This window comes from Phyllobates terribilis, unplaced genomic scaffold (genome assembly GCF_046119375.1).
Source record: "Phyllobates terribilis strain yellow unplaced genomic scaffold, ASM4611937v1 Scaffold_10__3_contigs__length_209671492, whole genome shotgun sequence".
In the NCBI taxonomy this organism is placed as follows: Eukaryota; Metazoa; Chordata; class Amphibia; order Anura; family Dendrobatidae; genus Phyllobates; species Phyllobates terribilis.
In genome coordinates, this window is record NW_027362770.1 from 68,934,167 (window position 1) to 68,954,140 (window position 19,974).

A 19,974-nucleotide genomic window follows, 5' to 3' on the forward strand; every position below is an offset into this window, starting at 1 on the left:
ACAGTATATGCAGCAAAACGGAATCCACCGGAACTGATGTGTGAACTTGTCCTTAACACCTGCGGCTTTTACCACAAACCACTTTTCCAGTCTTTACGTGGTTTCGACAATTAACGCGTTTTACCTGCTAATAAGTGGCCAGAAAACCCATGGCAACACGTACCACATAGCTGTGGTCAGAGTGACGGCAAAGGCCGCACTCAGAATGTGAGTGACAGGCACATGGCGCCCACACTGCAGACAGTGTCAGCGGAGACAGCGCGCTGTGAGGAACACAGGTAGCACTGGGCACAGCCAGCCTCCTGACTGACGCGCACATGCGCACTGCCTCCACAGCCCTGCGTGACTAGGTCCCGCGGATCCGGCCCCGCCCCTAGGCGGGGCAAGCGTTACCTGAAAGACTTGCAGAAATGCCGTGCGCTCTGACGTCACGTGATTGGCGTACCTTATCCGCATGTCTTTCAGGAAGAGGGGCGGTACCCCAGGGGATGTAAGGGCAGTAAACTCAAGCTGAAAGCGAGGCTGACTTTATTAGGAGTGACAGGCTCCTCGGCCAATCAGAAGCTGGATGCCTCTGGTCGCCACCAATCAATGAGCACTTTGCAGCCTAGGGGCGGTGCTTACAGAACAGCAAGATAGTGTGGCAGAAGTTCATGGGGAGACGTTTTAGGATTTTTTTTCGCGAACTTCCAATGTGTTCCGTGTCGGGCTGTGTGTAACGGGCCCCGGAAAGTGACCCTCGCTGCGCCCCCTCCAGACACGGCGCCATGCAGAATGCGGAGCTCGGCACGGGAATGCTCACCGGCGGCTACGAGCATGAGATAGACTCGGTGACTCCGCTCTCGCCCCTTGGCATAGAGGCTGAAGTTTTCCTGCCCGGAAAGAAGGTGCATTTCCTCGCCGACCTGCCCGCGGGAGGGGACACGCTGGACTTTAAGTTGGCGGCAGCGGCCGTGCTGTCCTCCGGTGTGGGCTCAGGCAGCGACGACGACGAGGTCTCTGAAGTAAGTGGCGCCGCTCGCCCTGCCGCTTCCTCTGGGCCTGCTCCTCGCACTCCTATTTTTGGCAGCTGTGCTGGTGGAGCCCAGTGTGACTTGTGCTGGGACCTGGCTGGCTCCCAGTGCCTAGGCCTGAGTGTGGCAGTGCTGGAGGGCTGCTCCCTGCTGGGACTCGGCTGCACAGGAAGCCCCCTCTCACCAGGGTTCTCCTTGTCGGCCTCTTCCTCCAGGGTGATGGGGAAACCCTAAAATCCCAAGCCGCAGAAGTCCTTGACGCGACCTCTTCTGCCAGCTCCTGCCAAACTAACTCACCATTTCTATTCTTCTGCACAGGTTTTCTAAAAAATAAACTGTACCCTCATCTGATCAGCCTGCTGCCCCTCCAGCACCGCCGCCCTGGTGGTCCCCATTGGTTCTTGTAGGCAATCACAGATCTCAGCTGTCACATGCCAGCATAGGCAGTGAGGCCCCCGATACACATACCCTCATCTGACCAGCTTTCTGCCCCTCCAGCGCCGCCACCCTGGTGATCCCCACTGGTTCTTGTAGGCAATCACAGCTCTCAGCTGTCACGTGCCGGCATAGGCAGTGAGGCCATTGGAGTGAGGCCCCCAATACACATACCCTCATATGATCAGCCTGGCCCCTCCAGCACCACCGCCCTGGTGATCCCCACTGCTTCTTGTAGCCAATCACAGATCTCGGCTGTCACATGCCAGCATAGGCAGTGAGGCCCCCGATACACGTACCCTCATCTAACCAGCCTTCTGCCCCTCCAGCACCGCCGCCCTGGTGGTCCCCATTGGTTCTTGTAGGCAATCACAGATCTCAGCTGTCACATGCCAGCATAGGCAGTGAGGCCCCCGATACACGTACCCTCATCTGACCAGCCTTCTGCCCCTCCAGCGCCGCCACCCTGGTGATCCCCACTGGTTCTTGTAGGCAATCACAGCTCTCAGCTGTCACGTGCCGGTATAGGCAGTGAAGCCATTGGAGTAAGACCCCGATACACGTACCCTCATCTGATCAGCCTGCTGCCCCTCCAGCACCGCCGCCCTGGTGATCCCCACTGGTTCTTCTAGCCAATCACAGATCTCAGCTGTCACGTGCCTTATATGCTGGCATAGGCAGTGAGGCCATTGGTGTACAGCACATGAGGGTGGAGTAAGGCCCCTGATACACGTACCTTCATCTGATCAGTCTGCAGCCCCTCCAGCATCACCTAACTGGTGGTCCCCACCAGTTCTAGCAGCCAATCACAGATCTCAGCTGTCGCATGCAGGCATAGGCAGTGAGGCCATTGGTGTCTGCATGTGAAGGTGGAGTAAAGCCCCCCCCCGCAATACATGTTAGCTAGAAGTTTGGATCTCGAGCACTCACGCTTCTTGTTTTCAGGTCAGCCATGATTGGCTGAAGCCTTCTCCTCTCCCCTCTTGAAAACACATGAACATTTGGCTGAGCCGAGCACTCGTGTATGGAGGAGTCGGGAGAACGCTGTCTGTCGACCCAATGTTCTCATGTATATGGTAAGCTGCAGCCGCTGCCCCACACCACTTGTGTCTTATCTGCTGGTAGAACCAAAGGATCAGACTTTTTAAATCAACATGCCCAATCCTTGTCTCCACTGATGTTATCTGTTGGGGCATGATAGAAAGGCTACCAGATACATCATATGGTCAGCTGTTTCCGCAAGTGTTAATGTGACTAGGGTCATTAGACTGCACCCAAATACAAGTGATCCAAAAGGGATCCTTTCGGCCAAAATGCCCTAAGTAAAGGCAGGGCAATGCTGAAGTCATAGAACATTCTATTTTCCCTATCCTGCTGTATTCCAGTCATCTGAGTGGGCACTACTCAGTCGCTGTACACTGTTATGCCCCCTCATCACTTCATTGTCGTTCTGCTGACCTTGGAATTGTTGAGACGCATGTCTTATCAAGTTAGGTACAAGATTTTTTTATTTGATTTTACGCTGGGGCCTTTACGATTTCAGAATGGGTTGTCCAGTAATTCACATGCTCCTAAGTCCCCCAGGAAAAAAAAAAGTACTCTCCCCTGGATCGGCGCTATTCCAGCGATGTTGGTGTCGGCTCTATCTGGCTGATGGAACTGTGAAGGCTGCAGGCCATCAGTGGCGACCGATAGGCTGCAGCGGTCATAAGACATAGTGTCATGTGACTGTCGGGCAACCCAGTGGCAACATGGCTGGGACAGGATTGGTCTGAGATGCCTGTTTTTTCTTTTATTTATCTTTGGGGCCCTTGGCATTTAAGAATGGGTTGTGCAGTAGTGGACTCCCAATTTAAGTTGCCAAGTTGGAACAAACCTTTATTAAGGCCCTGTCACACTAGATCGCGTCACAGAACTTGTGACTCAGCAGCAACAGCGACCTCAGTAGTGATCTCGCTACGTTTGACACTTAGCAGCGATCAGGCCCCTGCTGTGAGATCGCTGGTCGTGTCGGAATGGTCTGGACCTTTTTTTGATCGTTGAGGTCCCGCTGGGTAGCATGCATCAGTGTGTTTGACACCTTACCAACGACCTTGTTGACAACTCGGACACAAAAACACATAGGCGTGCATCGTTATACAGATCGTTACGGGTCGCCGCATCGTTGTTGGGAAGATCTGACTGTTTGACATCTCACCAGCGACCACATAGCGACGCAGCACCGATCCCTGACAGGTCGTATCGTTGTCGGGATCGCTGTAGCGTCGCTAAGTGTGACGGGGCCTTTAGGTATGTATATGAAATGATATGCTAATTACTGGGGGTCCTCCCTGCTGGGTCCCCAACTAGTCTAAGAACAGGACTCTGAAATCTTACATTTAGAATGGAGGCCACTGCTGTATTCCAGTGGGACATGTCTGAGCCCTGCTCTTCAGTTGGGATAACCCCTTTAACCCATTTGGGACAGTTAAACCCTGATAAGTGGGTATTGTGTTAGGATTGTCTGCTGTTGCTATAGTCCATTTGTAATCTCTGAGCCCATTTGCATTGATACACTGGGTGATGTTCCTACCAGCAGTTCTGGTTAACCATATACCAACCTGCGGCAGAAAAACATATGACTTGATGTGTATTTGCATATGTTTTGTTCTTGGTTTTGCCAAATATGGTCATGCTTTTAAATGGCAATACTTCTATGAATGCTGTCCTTCAGCCCATATTGGCAGGAGCCGACTGCACCCTTGAAGATCCTTTCTAAGCCGGGGCCTAGGTGCTCCAGTGAGGTACACAGCTTTGTACCTTTTGGAATTTATATTACAACTGTGCTTTAGAGGGAACCTGTCAGCTGTTACGGTATGTGCACACGGTCCGGATTTGTTGTGGTTTTGACCCTGCAGTATTTCTGCACCATTTACTTGCGGTTTTTACATGCGGTTTTGCCGCATGCGTTTTTCATTTCTTCATGTTGAAATTTTCAGTTTCAGAGAATTAGGTTTTTTTCAAACAAACTTTATTGATCATCATGTAGCGTTTTTGTGTGCGTTTCCGCTGCGGAAAAGCTATTGAAACACACATGCGGATTTTCATCATCTAATACAAGTCTATGGGAAAATCCGCATGTGTTTCCGCAAGAGAAAAACGCGCCTCAAGTCAGTTTCGGCGGGTCATCCGCAGGTGCACAAAAAACGCATAGTGGGCATGGGATCCTATCCACTATGCTGTAACATTTGGCCGCTGCAGTTTTTATGCTGCATAAAAACACAGCGTCAAAACCACAGCAAATCCGCACCATGTGCACATACCCTCGCATGGAGGTTGATCCATGGGCAGCATGTATCAGATTCTGGCTGTATATTTGACTGTGAAACGTTGCGACGTTTCAGAGGAAAAAAAACATGCTATAAAAGCTGACCTGGTCGCTAGTTGGACAGGTGTCCCCAGCAGCTTTTCCCAGCCACTTCCCCGGTAGTGACAGGTCTCTCCCTATATATACATGCAGGGAGAGACCCGTCACTAATTCAGGGCTGTGGAGTCAGTATAAAATGGACCGACTCCTAAAATATCTAATAAATTGGGTACAATATTTCAATGCAGTTTGTGGGGAATATTTTTTCATAACAATTTGGGAAGGTTATGAAATGTCCTATTCCTGATCTAAGGGTCTAGACTTTTAGCTGAGATGAATCTGTGCTACAGTAAATTCATCACTTACACATGAGCCGCGTATGAGGGAGTCGGAGGTTTGGCTTACCGACTCCACAGCCCTGGTCACTATAGGCAAGAGTGTGGGAAGAAGCTTCCAGGGACCTGTCTTTCTGACTATCAACAACATGACTCTGTCACTTGCAGCTTCAAAAGTATGTTTTTCTCTGATTCTGACACTTTAAAGGGAACCTGTCATCTCATTTATGGTGTCCAAAACCATGACGAATTAGGACCTGGCTGCAAAATTGCATGTATATTTCAATATATATATATAAAATCAAGCCAAGGCTAGTTTGGCTGCCCTTTCTGCTGGCTCTTCCCAGTGCTGCTAGAGGTGATTGAGAGATCTTTCCCTCTTGTGAGACACCTGTCAATCACATGGAGAGGCGCAGTGAAGAGCGGAACTGGCTTTGTTCCCAATCATATCTCTAATATACATTTTCTCTGAAATGTCTCGTGTTTTTTTCCAAGGAAAATATACTGGGCATTAGCATGCTCTGGTTAGGGAAAAGTTCATTGTGAAGGGAGGGGGAGCAGGTGAACTGTGACTAAACCAATTGTGAATGCTTGCTCCGGTGATATCTGCTGTGTAGTGTTATTGCCTCTTATTTGAAGTCCCGTCTGATGGTTACCATTGAATCTGAAGAAGGATTTGAATCTTGTAAATGTCTTGAGCATTTTAAAGGAATTATCAGGGATCTCGCTGATTGTTGACCTATCCATAGGCTACGTGTTCAGTGTGAGATCATTCGGACACCACACTGACCAGCTGATATCTGCATCAGCAGCAACTGGATGAAAGCAATGTGTGGAGAAATGTACTTGGAGACAAAATGAAGTACTCATCAGTGACCATTAGAGTATGGAGCTCTGGTGTTCCTTGCCTTTAGTTACTTACATCTGGGGGTTTCCAGGGCAGATATCAGCAGATTGATGTTGGATCCCCAACGATCTATGCATTTTTCATCAATATGTTAGTACAGAACTGCCTCTTTAATTGTTTGTCATTGTATCAGTGGTATACTAACTCTCCTGACATCTCAATAGGATGATGACTATCCCTGACTCTGTAGGGACAGGAACACAGGCAGGTTAAAAGGCCCCTCCCTCCTCCACCCTCCAGTGTTTTTCCTGTCTCTATAGAAGACAGATGCATAAGAGGTCACACTTGGGGTTTTTAAAAGTTAAATGCATACTTTTATAATTTATTTTCCATATTTGATTAAATAGTTCAAGGCCTGACTAGGGTTGAGGGCTTCTGCCTCCCTCTGTCTTCTCTGGGACTTGGCTAGCTCCTCTCTAGTAATAGATTCCCTAGATGCTAATTGGACGATATCTCTTACATTAGGAGGTCCATGTGCTTGTGCCAAAGCTTTTCTGGTTCTGGGGCTGTTCCACTATGCTCCTTCACCCTGGGCCTGTATTCACTGGATCTTCCTACTGGCATTAGCTGAGTCGCTTGATCTGAACTGTATAACTGTGGTGCACAGTGTCCACCGTTCAGTTCTGGTGCAGAGCATTTGTCTATAGAGGAAGGAGTCCGGGTGGAAGTACCGGTCTCCATGCCATGGGAGCACAATTGGAATGTGACTAGAAACGCCACATCCAAGCAGAGGTAGCTGGGCTGCCAGAGTGACGACTGATGGGACCAGGCTACATGAAAGTAATAGCTATGTGAGGGAATGTTGGAGAATCTAGATCCTGGCATCAGTTTTTCTTTAAGGGTGCTTACACATAGCGTTTTGTCACTCGTTCCTTGGTCTCGTTGGGGCTTGCATCCAACCACCCCCCCCCCTACTACGTCGGAGTTTCTGCCTCCAGTAGGCCTATATGGCCGAAAATTATACACGACAGAGCGCACTTTCACTCTGTTGGCTCCATTATAGTCTATGGCCCCCTTGGTGCATACTCCTGAATCACGTTTTGCGGTGGAAGGGGGGCTTCCAAGGAATGTGTGGAAAAATTCTATGTAAAAGCACCCAAACTGATTCCAGTGTCAGCATCAGGTATTGTCAAAACTGTGTTAGAGGTTGTCCACTACTGCAGAAAATGCCCCTGTTGATTTAAAAGGTGGAAATAAGTTTTTTTTTGTAAATGCCTTGTGATTTTTGCCTGTGAGCGGCGCTATCGCTGACCACTCACAGGCATCACGTGACCCCCGGCTGCGGCCGCCTCTGACATCCGTTGAGGTCACGTCAAGTTCCGGCTGCAGCCTGGCGTGACCCGGTGACTTGCTCCCCCGCCATACCCTCCTTATTGATAGGCTGTGGGCAGGGTTTCACAGCCCAGCATCCACCGTGCGCTTTCCCACTGAATGCAGTGAATGCTAGGCTATGACATGCGGTGGAACCCTGCCCACAGCCCATCAATCGGAGGGGGGGGGGGGGCGTCACTGGGTCACGCCCAGCTGCAGCCAGAACTTGACATGACCTCAGTGGATGTCCGAGCCGGCTGCAGCCGTGGGTCAGGTGAATTATTAGACATGTGAGTATTTGGACCAGAAAATTTTTATGCAGATTTTCCAACACCAAGCTGTATAAACCTGAATGCTTACTGGATCAAGCAGATCAGGTGATGTGTATTTGTGTAATGAGAGAGGGTGCAGCATAAGGATACAACACCCTTTATCACGGTGTGCAAAGTTATTGGGCCGCTGGATTCCCTCAGGCAAGATGGACTAAAAAAGAGATTTAGGCTGTGTGCCCACAATGCGTTTTTTAAGCGTTTCCGCCGCGGCAAAAACGTTGCAGAAACGCTTAAAAAACACATGGTAGAAGGCCTGCCATGTCCCCCCAATGGTAATCCGCATGTGCTGTGCACATGCTGTGGATTATCATTGCGGAAAAAAACGCAGCACTACCAATTATTTTGCAGAAGTGCTGCGTTTTTGCCGCCATTGACTTGCATTAGACCGCATGGATTAAGCATCACTGTATATGTAGATGCGCTTTCCATGCGTTCCAATGTGCGGATGGTACCCAGGTCTAGAGAAGAGGAGAATCTCCTCCGGACCTGGGTACCATAGAAAACTGTAAAAAAAAATTAATAAAAATAAAAAAAAATAAATATATACTTGCCTTCTGACGGCCCCCGCTTTCCTTCTCTTCACTTGTCGGCAGTTCGCGATGGACTGAAGAACCTGCGCTGATGTCATAGTCATGTGACGAGTCACGCGACGCTGACGTCGTCAGGTCCTTAAGTGTAACGCGATCTGCCGGCAGCCAGGACGGTGAAGCAAGACACCGGGGGCCATCGGAAGGTAAGTATAGATTTATTTTTTGACATTCTCTTGGGTCACACTATATAAATCCATGCTGTTTGCATGGATTTATATAGTGTGACCAAGTTGTCAAGCACTTTTCCAAGTGATGCTAAAATCGTTTGGAAAGTGCTTGACACCCGCATGTGGAAATGCAAGTGAAGAACGCTTCACATCCGCATGTACCTGGCAGGAAGAATGCATGTACAATCCGCATGCGTTTTTTCAGCCAGGGAGATGCAGAAACGCTCAGGAAGAATCCGGAGCATTTCTGCATCGTGGGCACATAGCCTTAAAGACACTAAGGTCTGGGACACAATCCCAAAAATTGATTCTCTAATAGCCACAGTCATTGAGGAGACTGTTATCCTTTTTTGAAGATTTTTCACATATAATACTGACCCATGAGAATAAAATTGATGTGGTTTCACCCCGAAGCCTGTTTTCACCTTCATGACCAGGCCAATTTCTTTCAGTTTTGACCACTGTCACTTTTAAGTAATAACTCTGGAACACTTCAAAGGATCCCACTGATTGAGATTGTTTCCTCGTAACTAGTGTTGAGCGATACCTTCCGATATCGGATCGGATTGGATCGGACCGATACCGAAAAAGTATCGGATATCGCCGATTCCGATACCGGAAACCAATGCAAGTCAATGGGACATAAATATCGGAATTAAAATAAACCCTTTCTTTCCTTGTAGGTTATTTCTACATGAAGGAAAACAACTAAGAATAATGTAGAATGTATTGGGGGAGGTGGGGGAGACAATAAAGGCATAGAGGTTTAGCCCAGTCAAATGGAATAGCAGGAATTAATATTTTTTTATTATGTTCTGAGTTACGGAAATATTAACTATGTTAAGTATTTTTATATTTTGTCAGATATTTATGTTTCACTACTTCCATGCTCTTCACCTTCTTTTTTACTTCTCCCACACTTTCTCCTTCATCATCCTCAGCATCTTTTTCATCCACTTCTTCTTCACCTTCTTCTTCTTCACCTTCTTCGTATTATTCTTTTTTTTACATTCTTCATATTCTACTTCTTCATCTTCTTCATATTCTTCTTCTTCATCATATTCTTATTTGTGACAGGCATTCCTGTAGTTATCTATAAAAGGTTGGACATTACACCTTTCGTTCTGCCCGTCACAAAAGATTTACAACAGGATTTGTCCGCGTTCAGTTTGGCCTGCAGCAGCAGGTCTTTTCCAGGGGCACCACGAGGAGGAACGGACTCACCCCCATACACTGCTTAGTCATCTTCTGCTTATAATTTAGATATTATCTTTTGCTCTGATTTTTAGTCTTATGCTTAATGTTCTTCCGCTTTTTGTTCTGCAGCTTCTTGTATTTCTGCTTCTTGGTTTTCTGTCTCTTGTTTTTCTGTATCTTGGTGCTTGTCTTCTCTTCTTTGTCTTCTTGGTCAACTTCTTCAGGGTCATCTTCTTGGTCTTCTTCGGGGTGGTCTTCAGGGTCGTCGTCTTCGGGGGTCCTCGTCTTCGGGGTCCTCGTCTTCTTCGGGGTGGTCTTCAGGGTCCTCGTCTTCTTCGGGGTGGTCTTCAGGGTCCTCGTCTTCTTCGGGGTGGTCTTCAGGGTCCTCGTCTTCAGGGTCATTGTCTTCGGGGTCCTCGTCTTCTTAGGGTTGGTCTTCAGGGTCCTCGTCTTCAGGGTCCTCGTCAGGGAGATCCAGAGTGATTACCAAGAACCATTTCAAAAAGCTTGAACTTGGAAATGTAGCAGAAGGTACAAGAAAGCTGAGGAACTACCGAGGACCAGCTGACGGTACTGGAACCCGGATGGATAGCAGAAGGTACAAGAGCCAATGGAACTACCGAGGACCAGCTGATGTTACTGGAACTCGGTTACTAAGCAGGAGGTACCTGTGCCAGAAAGCACTACCAAGGACCAGCAGACGTTGGTGGAACTTGGATACCGAGAAGGAGGCACCTAATCCAAAGGCACTGCCGAGAACCAGCTGACGGTACTGGAACCCGGATGGGTAGCAGAAGGTACAAGAGCCAATGGAACTACCGAGGACCAGCTGATGTTACTGGAACCCGGATGGGTAGCAGAAGGTACAAGAGCCAATGGAACTACCGAGGACCAGCTGATGTTACTGGAACTCGGTTACTAAGCAGGAGGTACCTGTGCCAGAAAGCACTACCAAGGACCAGCAGACGTTGGTGGAACTTGGATACCGAGAAGGAGGCACCTAATCCAAAGGCACTGCCGAGAACCAGCTGACGGTACTGGAACCCGGATGGGTAGCAGAAGGTACCCATGTAAAAAAAAAGTTCAAGGCCGCGAGCCGGCCGCAGTTACCAAAACCCACAGTCCTACAGAGGGTGCTTGTCCTATTGGCACTATGGAACCAGCCTTCATTGCCAGATCCCGCAGCCCACATAGGAGTCACCTAAACTGCAGGCACCATAGAGTCGGCTAACCCGACCGCAACACGACAGGACAACGCATTGGAGGCAAAGTGACGTTGACACTACCCGGAAACAGCTGGCGTGCTGGAACCAGGCTGGGCAGGAGGGAGTACCCGTGCCAAAGACACTGCCGAGAACCAGCTGACGGTACTGGAACCCGGATGGGTAGCAGAAGATACAAGAGCAAATGGAACTACCGAGGACCAGCTGACGGTACTGGAACCCGGATGGGTAGCAGAAGGTACAAGAGCCAATGGAACTACCGAGGACCAGCTGATGTTACTGGAACTCGGTTACTAAGCAGGAGGTACCTGTGCCAGAAAGCACTACCAAGGACCAGCAGACGTTGGTGGAACTTGGATACCGAGAAGGAGGCACCTAATCCAAAGGCACTGCCGAGAACCAGCTGACGGTACTGGAACCCGGATGGGTAGCAGAAGATACAAGAGCAAATGGAACTACCGAGGACCAGCTGACGGTACTGGAACCCGGATGGGTAGCAGAAGGTACAAGAGCCAATGGAACTACCGAGGACCAGCTGATGTTACTGGAACTCGGTTACTAAGCAGGAGGTACCTGTGCCAGAAAGCACTACCAAGGACCAGCAGACGTTGGTGGAACTTGGATACCGAGAAGGAGGCACCTAATCCAAAGGCACTGCCGAGAACCAGCTGACGGTACTGGAACCCGGATGGGTAGCAGAAGATACAAGAGCAAATGGAACTACCGAGGACCAGCTGACGGTACTGGAACCCGGATGGGTAGCAGAAGATACAAGAGCAAATGGAACTACCGAGGACCAGCTGACGGTACTGGAACCCGGATGGGTAGCAGAAGGTACAAGAGCCAATGGAACTACCGAGGACCAGCTGATGTTACTGGAACTCGGTTACTAAGCAGGAGGTACCTGTGCCAGAAAGCACTACCAAGGACCAGCAGACGTTGGTGGAACTTGGATACCGAGAAGGAGGCACCTAATCCAAAGGCACTGCCGAGAACCAGCTGACGGTACTGGAACCCGGATGGGTAGCAGAAGGTACCCATGTAAAAAAAAAGTTCAAGGCCGCGAGCCGGCCGCAGTTACCAAAACCCACAGTCCTACAGAGGGTGCTTGTCCTATTGGCACTATGGAACCAGCCTTCATTGCCAGATCCCGCAGCCCACATAGGAGTCACCTAAACTGCAGGCACCATAGAGTCGGCTAACCCGACCGCAACACGACAGGACAACGCATTGGAGGCAAAGTGACGTTGACACTACCCGGAAACAGCTGGCGTGCTGGAACCAGGCTGGGCAGGAGGGAGTACCCGTGCCAAAGACACTGCCGAGAACCAGCTGACGGTACTGGAACCCGGATGGGTAGCAGAAGATACAAGAGCAAATGGAACTACCGAGGACCAGCTGACGGTACTGGAACCCGGATGGGTAGCAGAAGGTACAAGAGCCAATGGAACTACCGAGGACCAGCTGATGTTACTGGAACTCGGTTACTAAGCAGGAGGTACCTGTGCCAGAAAGCACTACCAAGGACCAGCAGACGTTGGTGGAACTTGGATACCGAGAAGGAGGCACCTAATCCAAAGGCACTGCCGAGAACCAGCTGACGGTACTGGAACCCGGATGGGTAGCAGAAGGTACCCATGTAAAAAAAAAGTTCAAGGCCGCGAGCCGGCCGCAGTTACCAAAACCCACAGTCCTACAGAGGGTGCTTGTCCTATTGGCACTATGGAACCAGCCTTCATTGCCAGATCCCGCAGCCCACATAGGAGTCACCTAAACTGCAGGCACCATAGAGTCGGCTAACCCGACCGCAACACGACAGGACAACGCATTGGAGGCAAAGTGACGTTGACACTACCCGGAAACAGCTGGCGTGCTGGAACCAGGCTGGGCAGGAGGGAGTACCCGTGCCAAAGACACTGCCGAGAACCAGCTGACGGTACTGGAACCCGGATGGGTAGCAGAAGATACAAGAGCAAATGGAACTACCGAGGACCAGCTGACGGTACTGGAACCCGGATGGGTAGCAGAAGGTACAAGAGCCAATGGAACTACCGAGGACCAGCTGATGTTACTGGAACTCGGTTACTAAGCAGGAGGTACCTGTGCCAGAAAGCACTACCAAGGACCAGCAGACGTTGGTGGAACTTGGATACCGAGAAGGAGGCACCTAATCCAAAGGCACTGCCGAGAACCAGCTGACGGTACTGGAACCCGGATGGGTAGCAGAAGGTACCCATGTAAAAAAAAAGTTCAAGGCCGCGAGCCGGCCGCAGTTACCAAAACCCACAGTCCTACAGAGGGTGCTTGTCCTATTGGCACTATGGAACCAGCCTTCATTGCCAGATCCCGCAGCCCACATAGGAGTCACCTAAACTGCAGGCACCATAGAGTCGGCTAACCCGACCGCAACACGACAGGACAACGCATTGGAGGCAAAGTGACGTTGACACTACCCGGAAACAGCTGGCGTGCTGGAACCAGGCTGGGCAGGAGGGAGTACCCGTGCCAAAGACACTGCCGAGAACCAGCTGACGGTACTGGAACCCGGATGGGTAGCAGAAGGTACAAGAGCCAATGGAACTGCCGAGAACCAGCTGGCGGTGCTGGAGCCCAGGGTAAATACTAAAAACAGAAGAGCCAGAGGTGTATTTGGAGGAGGTTTTAAATCCGTACTACAGTGGATGTGGACAAAGCAGGAGAATTTGCCGGACACACAGCTGGGGATCAGCTGACGTTACTGAATCCCAATAACACTGGAGCAAGCGTTGACTGTGCAGACGGCACTTCCGAGCGCCAACTGGCGGTGTTGGAGCCCAGGGTAAATACTAAAAACGGAGGAGCCAGAGGTGTAATTGGAGCAAGTTTTAAATAAGTAGCACAGTGAATATGGACAGAGCAGGAGAAATTGCCGTGAACACAGCAGGGGAACAGCTGACGTTACTGAACCCCAATAACATGGTAGCAAGTGTTGACTGTGCAGACGGCACTTCCGAGCGCCAACTGGCGGTGCTGGAGCCCAGGGATAAGAATGAAAACAGAGGAGCCAGAGGTGTAATTGGAGCAACTTTAAAATCTGTAGTAGTGAGAATGTGGACAGAGCAGGAGAAATTGCCGTCCGCACAGCAGGGGAACAGCTGACGTTACTGAACCCCAATAACATGGTAGCAAGTGTTGACTGTGCAGACAGCACTTCCGAGCGCCAACTGGCGGTGCTGGAGCCCAGGGATAAGAATGAAAACAGAGGAGCCAGAGGTGTAATTCGAGCAACTTTAAAATGTGTAGTACAGTGGATTTGGACAAAGCAGGAGAAATTGCCGTCCGCACAGCAGGAGAACAGCTGACGTTACTGAACCCCAATAACACGGCAGCAAGTGTTGACTGTGCAGACGGCACTTCCGTGCGCCAACTGGCGGTGTTGGAGCTCAGGGATAATACTGAAAACAGAGGAGCCAGAGGTGTAATTGGAGCAACTTTAAAATCTGTAGTAGTGAGAATGTGGACAGAGCAGGAGAAATTGCCGTCCGCACAGCAGGGGAACAGCTGACGTTACTGAACCCCAATAACATGGTAGCAAGTGTTGACTGTGCAGACAGCACTTCCGAGCGCCAACTGGCGGTGCTGGAGCCCAGGGATAAGAATGAAAACAGCGGAGCCAGAGGAGTAATTGGAGCAACTTTAAAATGTGTAGTACAGTGGATGTGGACAAATCAGGAGAAATTGCCGTCCGCACAGCAGGAGAACAGCTGACGTTACTGAACCCCAATAACACGGCAGCAAGTGTTGACTGTGCAGACGGCACTTCCGAGCGCCAACTGGCGGTGCTGGAGCCCAGGGATAAGAATGAAAACAGAGGAGCCAGAGGAGTAATTGGAGCAACTTTAAAATGTGTAGTACAGTGGATGTGGACAAATCAGGAGAAATTGCCGTCCGCACAGCAGGAGAACAGCTGACGTTACTGAACCCCAATAACACGGCAGCAAGTGTTGACTGTGCAGACGGCACTTCCGTGCGCCAACTGGCGGTGTTGGAGCTCAGGGATAATACTGAAAACAGAGGAGCCAGAGGTGTAATTGGAGCAACTTTAAAATCTGTAGTAGTGAGAATGTGGACAGAGCAGGAGAAATTGCCGTCCGCACAGCAGGGGAACAGCTGACGTTACTGAACCCCAATAACATGGTAGCAAGTGTTGACTGTGCAGACAGCACTTCCGAGCGCCAACTGGCGGTGCTGGCGCCCAGGGATAAGAATGAAAACAGAGGAGCCAGAGGAGTAATTGGAGCAACTTTAAAATGTGTAGTACAGTGGATGTGGACAAATCAGGAGAAATTGCCGTCCGCACAGCAGGAGAACAGCTGACGTTACTGAACCCCAATAACACGGCAGCAAGTGTTGACTGTGCAGACGGCACTTCCGAGCGCCAACTGGCGGTGTTGGAGCTCAGGGATTACAGTTCAGGTGGTAGAAACATGAACAGAACAGGAGACCTGGATACTGTTGCCAACCAATTATTTATTCTGGAAGAGGACTGGCAAATTCATGAGAGATCCAGGCCTTGTTCATTTTGAGAAAAGTAAGCCGGTCAACGTTATCGGAGGATAGTCGCATGCGACGGTCTGTTAGTACACCTGCGGCACTAAAGACGCGTTCCGATAATACACTAGCAGCAGGGCAAGCTAGCACCTCCAGTGCATACTGACTAAGCTCTGGCCATGTATCCAGCTTACAGACCCAAAACTTGAAGGGAGAAGAGCCGTCTGGGAGTACACTAAGAGGGCAAGACATGTAGTCTGTCACCATCTGACGGAAACGTTGCCTCCTGCTGACTGGAGCTGTCTGTGATGGTGTAGACATTTGTGGCGGCGGGGACACAAAACTTTGCCACATTTCGGCCATACTGGTCTTGCCTTGTGCTGAGGCGCTGCTTCTGCTCCCTCTTTGTGCAGAGCTTCCTCCACTGCCTCGACGCACTGAGCTGCTTTGTAAAGCACTAGCAGCACTGCTCTCGGTTGGAATGGAGAACATGATGGAATGCACCAGTGCGTCTTGGTACTCCCGCATTTTACGCTCCCGGTTCAATGGTGTTATGAGGCTTTGTAAGTTGTCCCGGTAGCGAGGATCTAGGAGGGTGGACACCCAATAATCAGCCGTGTTGAGAATGTGGGCGATGCGGCGGTCGTTTCTGAGGCACTGCAGCATGAAATCAACCATGTGCTGCAGACTGCCAACTGGCCAAGAAACGCTGTCCCCTGCTTGAGGCGTGATCTCTGCCTGCTCTGCATCACCCCACCCTCGCTCTAGATACTGACTACTAGAGCATTGTGTACCTCCCTCCTCTGGACAGATGTCTTCCTCATCCATTGACTCCTCCTCATCCTCCTCACAAAGTGTCCCCTGCCTAGGCCTTTGTGAGGAACCACGTTGCGCAGACTGTAGAGAAGCAGATGGCATTTGTGACTCCTCATCCTCCACCTCTTCCAAAACCTCGTCCCTTAGTGCTTGCAGTGTTTTTTCAAGCAGGCAGATAAGGGGGATAGTCATGCTGACTAGTGCATCATCTGCACTCGCCATCCGCGTGGAATAATCGAAGGCACGCAAAACGTGGCAAATGTCCTTCATAGAGGCCCACTCAGTGGTGGTGAAGTGTGAACGGCGCGCACTGCGACTTGTTTGCGCCTGCTGCAGCTGGTACTCCATTACTGCTGCCTGCTGCTCACACAACCTCTCCAACATATGTAACGTTGAATTCCACCTGGTGGGTAGGTCACATATGATGCGATGTTCCGGAAGACATAATCGGCGCTGCAGAGCTGCAATGCGTGATCTTGCATTGCTGAAACGCCGCAAGTGAGCGCACTCTATGCGGACCTTGTGAAGCAGTGCATCAAGATCCGGATAGTCCCTCAAAAAACTCTGCACGACCAAGTTGAGCACATGTGCCAGACATGGGATGTGAGTGAGGTTGCCTAGGCCCAGAGCTGCCACCAGATTTCGGCCATTGTCACACACTACCATGCCTGGCTGGAGATTCGCTGGCACAAACCACACGTCACTCTGCTGCTTGATGGCATTCCAGAGCTCCTGCGCTGTGTGGCTTCGATTCCCCAAAGAAATTAATTTTAATACGGCCTGTTGACGTTTGGCCACGGCTGTGCTCATATCGGTCATCATAACAGGTAACCGTTCACGGGTCGATGTGGAGGTAGACCGTGACGGCTCCTGCAGCGCTGATTCAGAGGAACTGGAGTATGAGGAGGAGTCAATGTGTACAGACTGGATTCCTGCAATCCTTGGAGTTGGCAGAACACGTACAGCGCCACTCTCAAGATTTGTACCCGGCTCCACAACATTTACCCAATGGGCAGTGAGGGAAAGGTATCGTCCCTGTCCATGCTTACTGGTCCACGCATCAGTGGTCAGGTGGACCTTGCTACTGACGGCGTTTTGTAGCGCATGTTTAATTTTTCCCTCCACATGATGTTGCAGGGCAGGGACGGCTTGCCTGCTGAAATAAAAGCGGCTGGGCACGTTGTATTGTGGGACTGCCAATGCCATAAAGTTACGGAATGTGTCAGTCTCCACCAGCCTGAATGATAGCATTTCAAGGGCCAGTAGTTTAGCAATGCCAGCATTCAGAGCCTGTGCTCGGGGGTGGTTTGCCGAGTATGGGCGCCTTTTCTCCCATGCCTGTGCTAACGATGGCTGTAGACTGGCCTGGGAGTGTGAGGATGACTGGGAAAGTGGTGCTGTGGGTGGAATTACACTGTGTCTCTGTACAACAGTGCCAGAGATTCTTCCATGGCGATCCTGTGAGGAAGCCGAACCAGCTGTGTGTGAGCTGGAGGAAGAGGCTACAACACGAGCTGAAGAGGTGGTAGGTGGCGCTGTAGGTTGGCCTAGGTCTTCAGTGTGTTTGTGTAACTCCACCACGTGCTTGGTCCGCACATGTTTCCACATATTTGTGGTATTGAGGTTGCTGACACTTTTCCCTCTTTTCACCTTCTGATTACACAGCTTGCATTTGACAAAGCAAATGTCATCTGCAACTGTGTCAAAAAAGGACCAGGCACTGCAAGTCTTGGGAGCGCCCGCTTTGGATTTTGGAAGAGCCATGCTCCTAATGGGTGCCGAAGTGGAGGCTACAGGCAACCAAGTCTGCCCCCTCCCTCTCCCTCCTTTTTGGGCCGTTCGGGGAATCTCTTCCTCAGAGCTGCTCCCACCACCTTCCTGTCCCTCACGCCATGATGGGTCAAGGACCTCATCATCTACACCACCCTCTTCAAACAACTGCTTCTCCTGGGTAGTCTCGACAGCACAGTACGCACCAGAAAGTGGCACCTGAGTCTCATCATCAGATGCGTACTGAGGTGTGCTGCTGACCATAGGCACTGGCCCACCCGCCTCTTCAGATTCAGAGAGACAAAACGGTTGCGCATCACTGCATACTACCTCTTCTTCAAATTCTCGAATTCTGCTTGGCTGGCCCCCTCTTTCCAAGCCAAGAGATTCAGAGAACAGAAGTAGAGATGGCTCCTGTCCAGGGCTCTCTGACTGCCTGGGCAATTTGGCAGGTGGTGAAGAGACAGATGGGTGCTCTTCAGTGCTCAGGACCTGAGAGGATCTGGAACTAATTGAAGTCGATGCGTTAGCTGCCATCCATCCGACAACGGCTTCAATTTGGTCCTCGCGCAGCAGTGGGGTACGGCTAGCTCCTACAAAGCTGCGCATAAAGGACTGTTCCCTGGTAAAACTGGGGGATGCTGAGTCACTGGTGCCCGCAGCAGGCACAGAATCCCCACGTCCTCTCCCTGCAGGCACAGAATCCTCACGTCCTCTCCCTGCAGAAACTCCACGCCCACGCCCACGACCACGACCACATGCCTTACTCCCTGCCTTCTTCATCTTGGTAGACTGATAAAGATAGGCAGAAAAGTACTAAGGGCTTAGTGTGCTTATTCCTGAACAGCTGCTAACAGGTATAAGAAACACTAATTTTATAAAGTGTGGACTAGACTTTAATATGAGCTAATGTGGCCTACACAACTGTAAAGTGGAGTGTTTGGTGAACTTTATTTAGGTTTTTTTTGTCACAAAAAGACACTGGATGTGCCTAAAGATGTAATAACGATAGTATCACAAACTTTTTGTAGCTATTACAATGTAGGAAGGTAACCTACAATGCAATAGATGAGGCTGCAAAAAATAGGCTAATACTAATCTGGCTGGGGCTGCAGGGCCCAATGCTGCAGAAAGGCTCCTCTATCTACTCCTATATAGTGTGTTTGGAATCAATTTAGCTGAATATGGATGGAACCACCACACTAATAGGAGATATCAGGAAAAATTATGAATTGGCAATAAAGGACAATGTATGAGGCAGTGACACACACTGAGTGCACTACAACCAGACGGGGTTGAAGCACACACTACAGGGTGAGCTGCACTCACACACCAGACCTTGCAGACAGCGGTGAACAGTACAGATGCAGAGCACTGTGCACTAGTGCTGCAAGACGGAAAAAAAATTCTCTATCTACTCCTATATAGTGTGTTTGGAACCAATTTAGCTGAATACAGATGGAACCACCACACTAATAGGAGATATCAGGAAAAATTATGAATTGGCAATAAAGGACAATGTATGAGGCAGTGACACACACTGAGTGCACTACAACCAGACGGGGTTGAAGCACACACTACAGGGTGAGCTGCACTCACACACCAGACCTTGCAGACAGCGGTGAACAGTACAGATGCAGAGCACTGTGCACTAGTGCTGCAAGACGGAAAAAAATTTCTCTATCTACTCCTATATAGTGTGTTTGGAACCAATTTAGCTGAATACAGATGGAACCACCACACTAATAGGAGATATCAGGAAAAATTATGAATTGGCAATAAAGGACAATGTATGAGGCAGTGACACACACTGAGTGCACTACAACCAGACGGGGTTGAAGCACACACTACAGGGTGAGCTGCACTCACACACCAGACCTTGCAGACAGCGGTGAACAGTACAGATGCAGAGCACTGTGCACTAGTGCTGCAAGACGGAAAAAAATTTCTCTATCTACTCCTATATAGTGTGTTTGGAACCAATTTAGCTGAATACAGATGG

The 19,974-nt window shown here is 50.0% G+C and overlaps 1 protein-coding gene across 1 annotated transcript in view; it reads left to right on the plus strand.

Annotated features, from left to right (window-relative positions):
• Nucleotides 1-583: 583 nt before the first annotated feature.
• Nucleotides 584-19,974, plus strand: part of LOC141164394 (ankyrin repeat and KH domain-containing protein 1-like) — a 200,983-nt gene continuing 181,592 nt past the window's right edge. Inside the window, exon 1 of the mRNA XM_073649568.1 lies at nt 584-1,004. Coding sequence (XP_073505669.1) covers nt 768-1,004 — 237 coding nt within the window. The 5' untranslated portion in view covers nt 584-767. The remainder of the gene's footprint in view (nt 1,005-19,974) is intronic.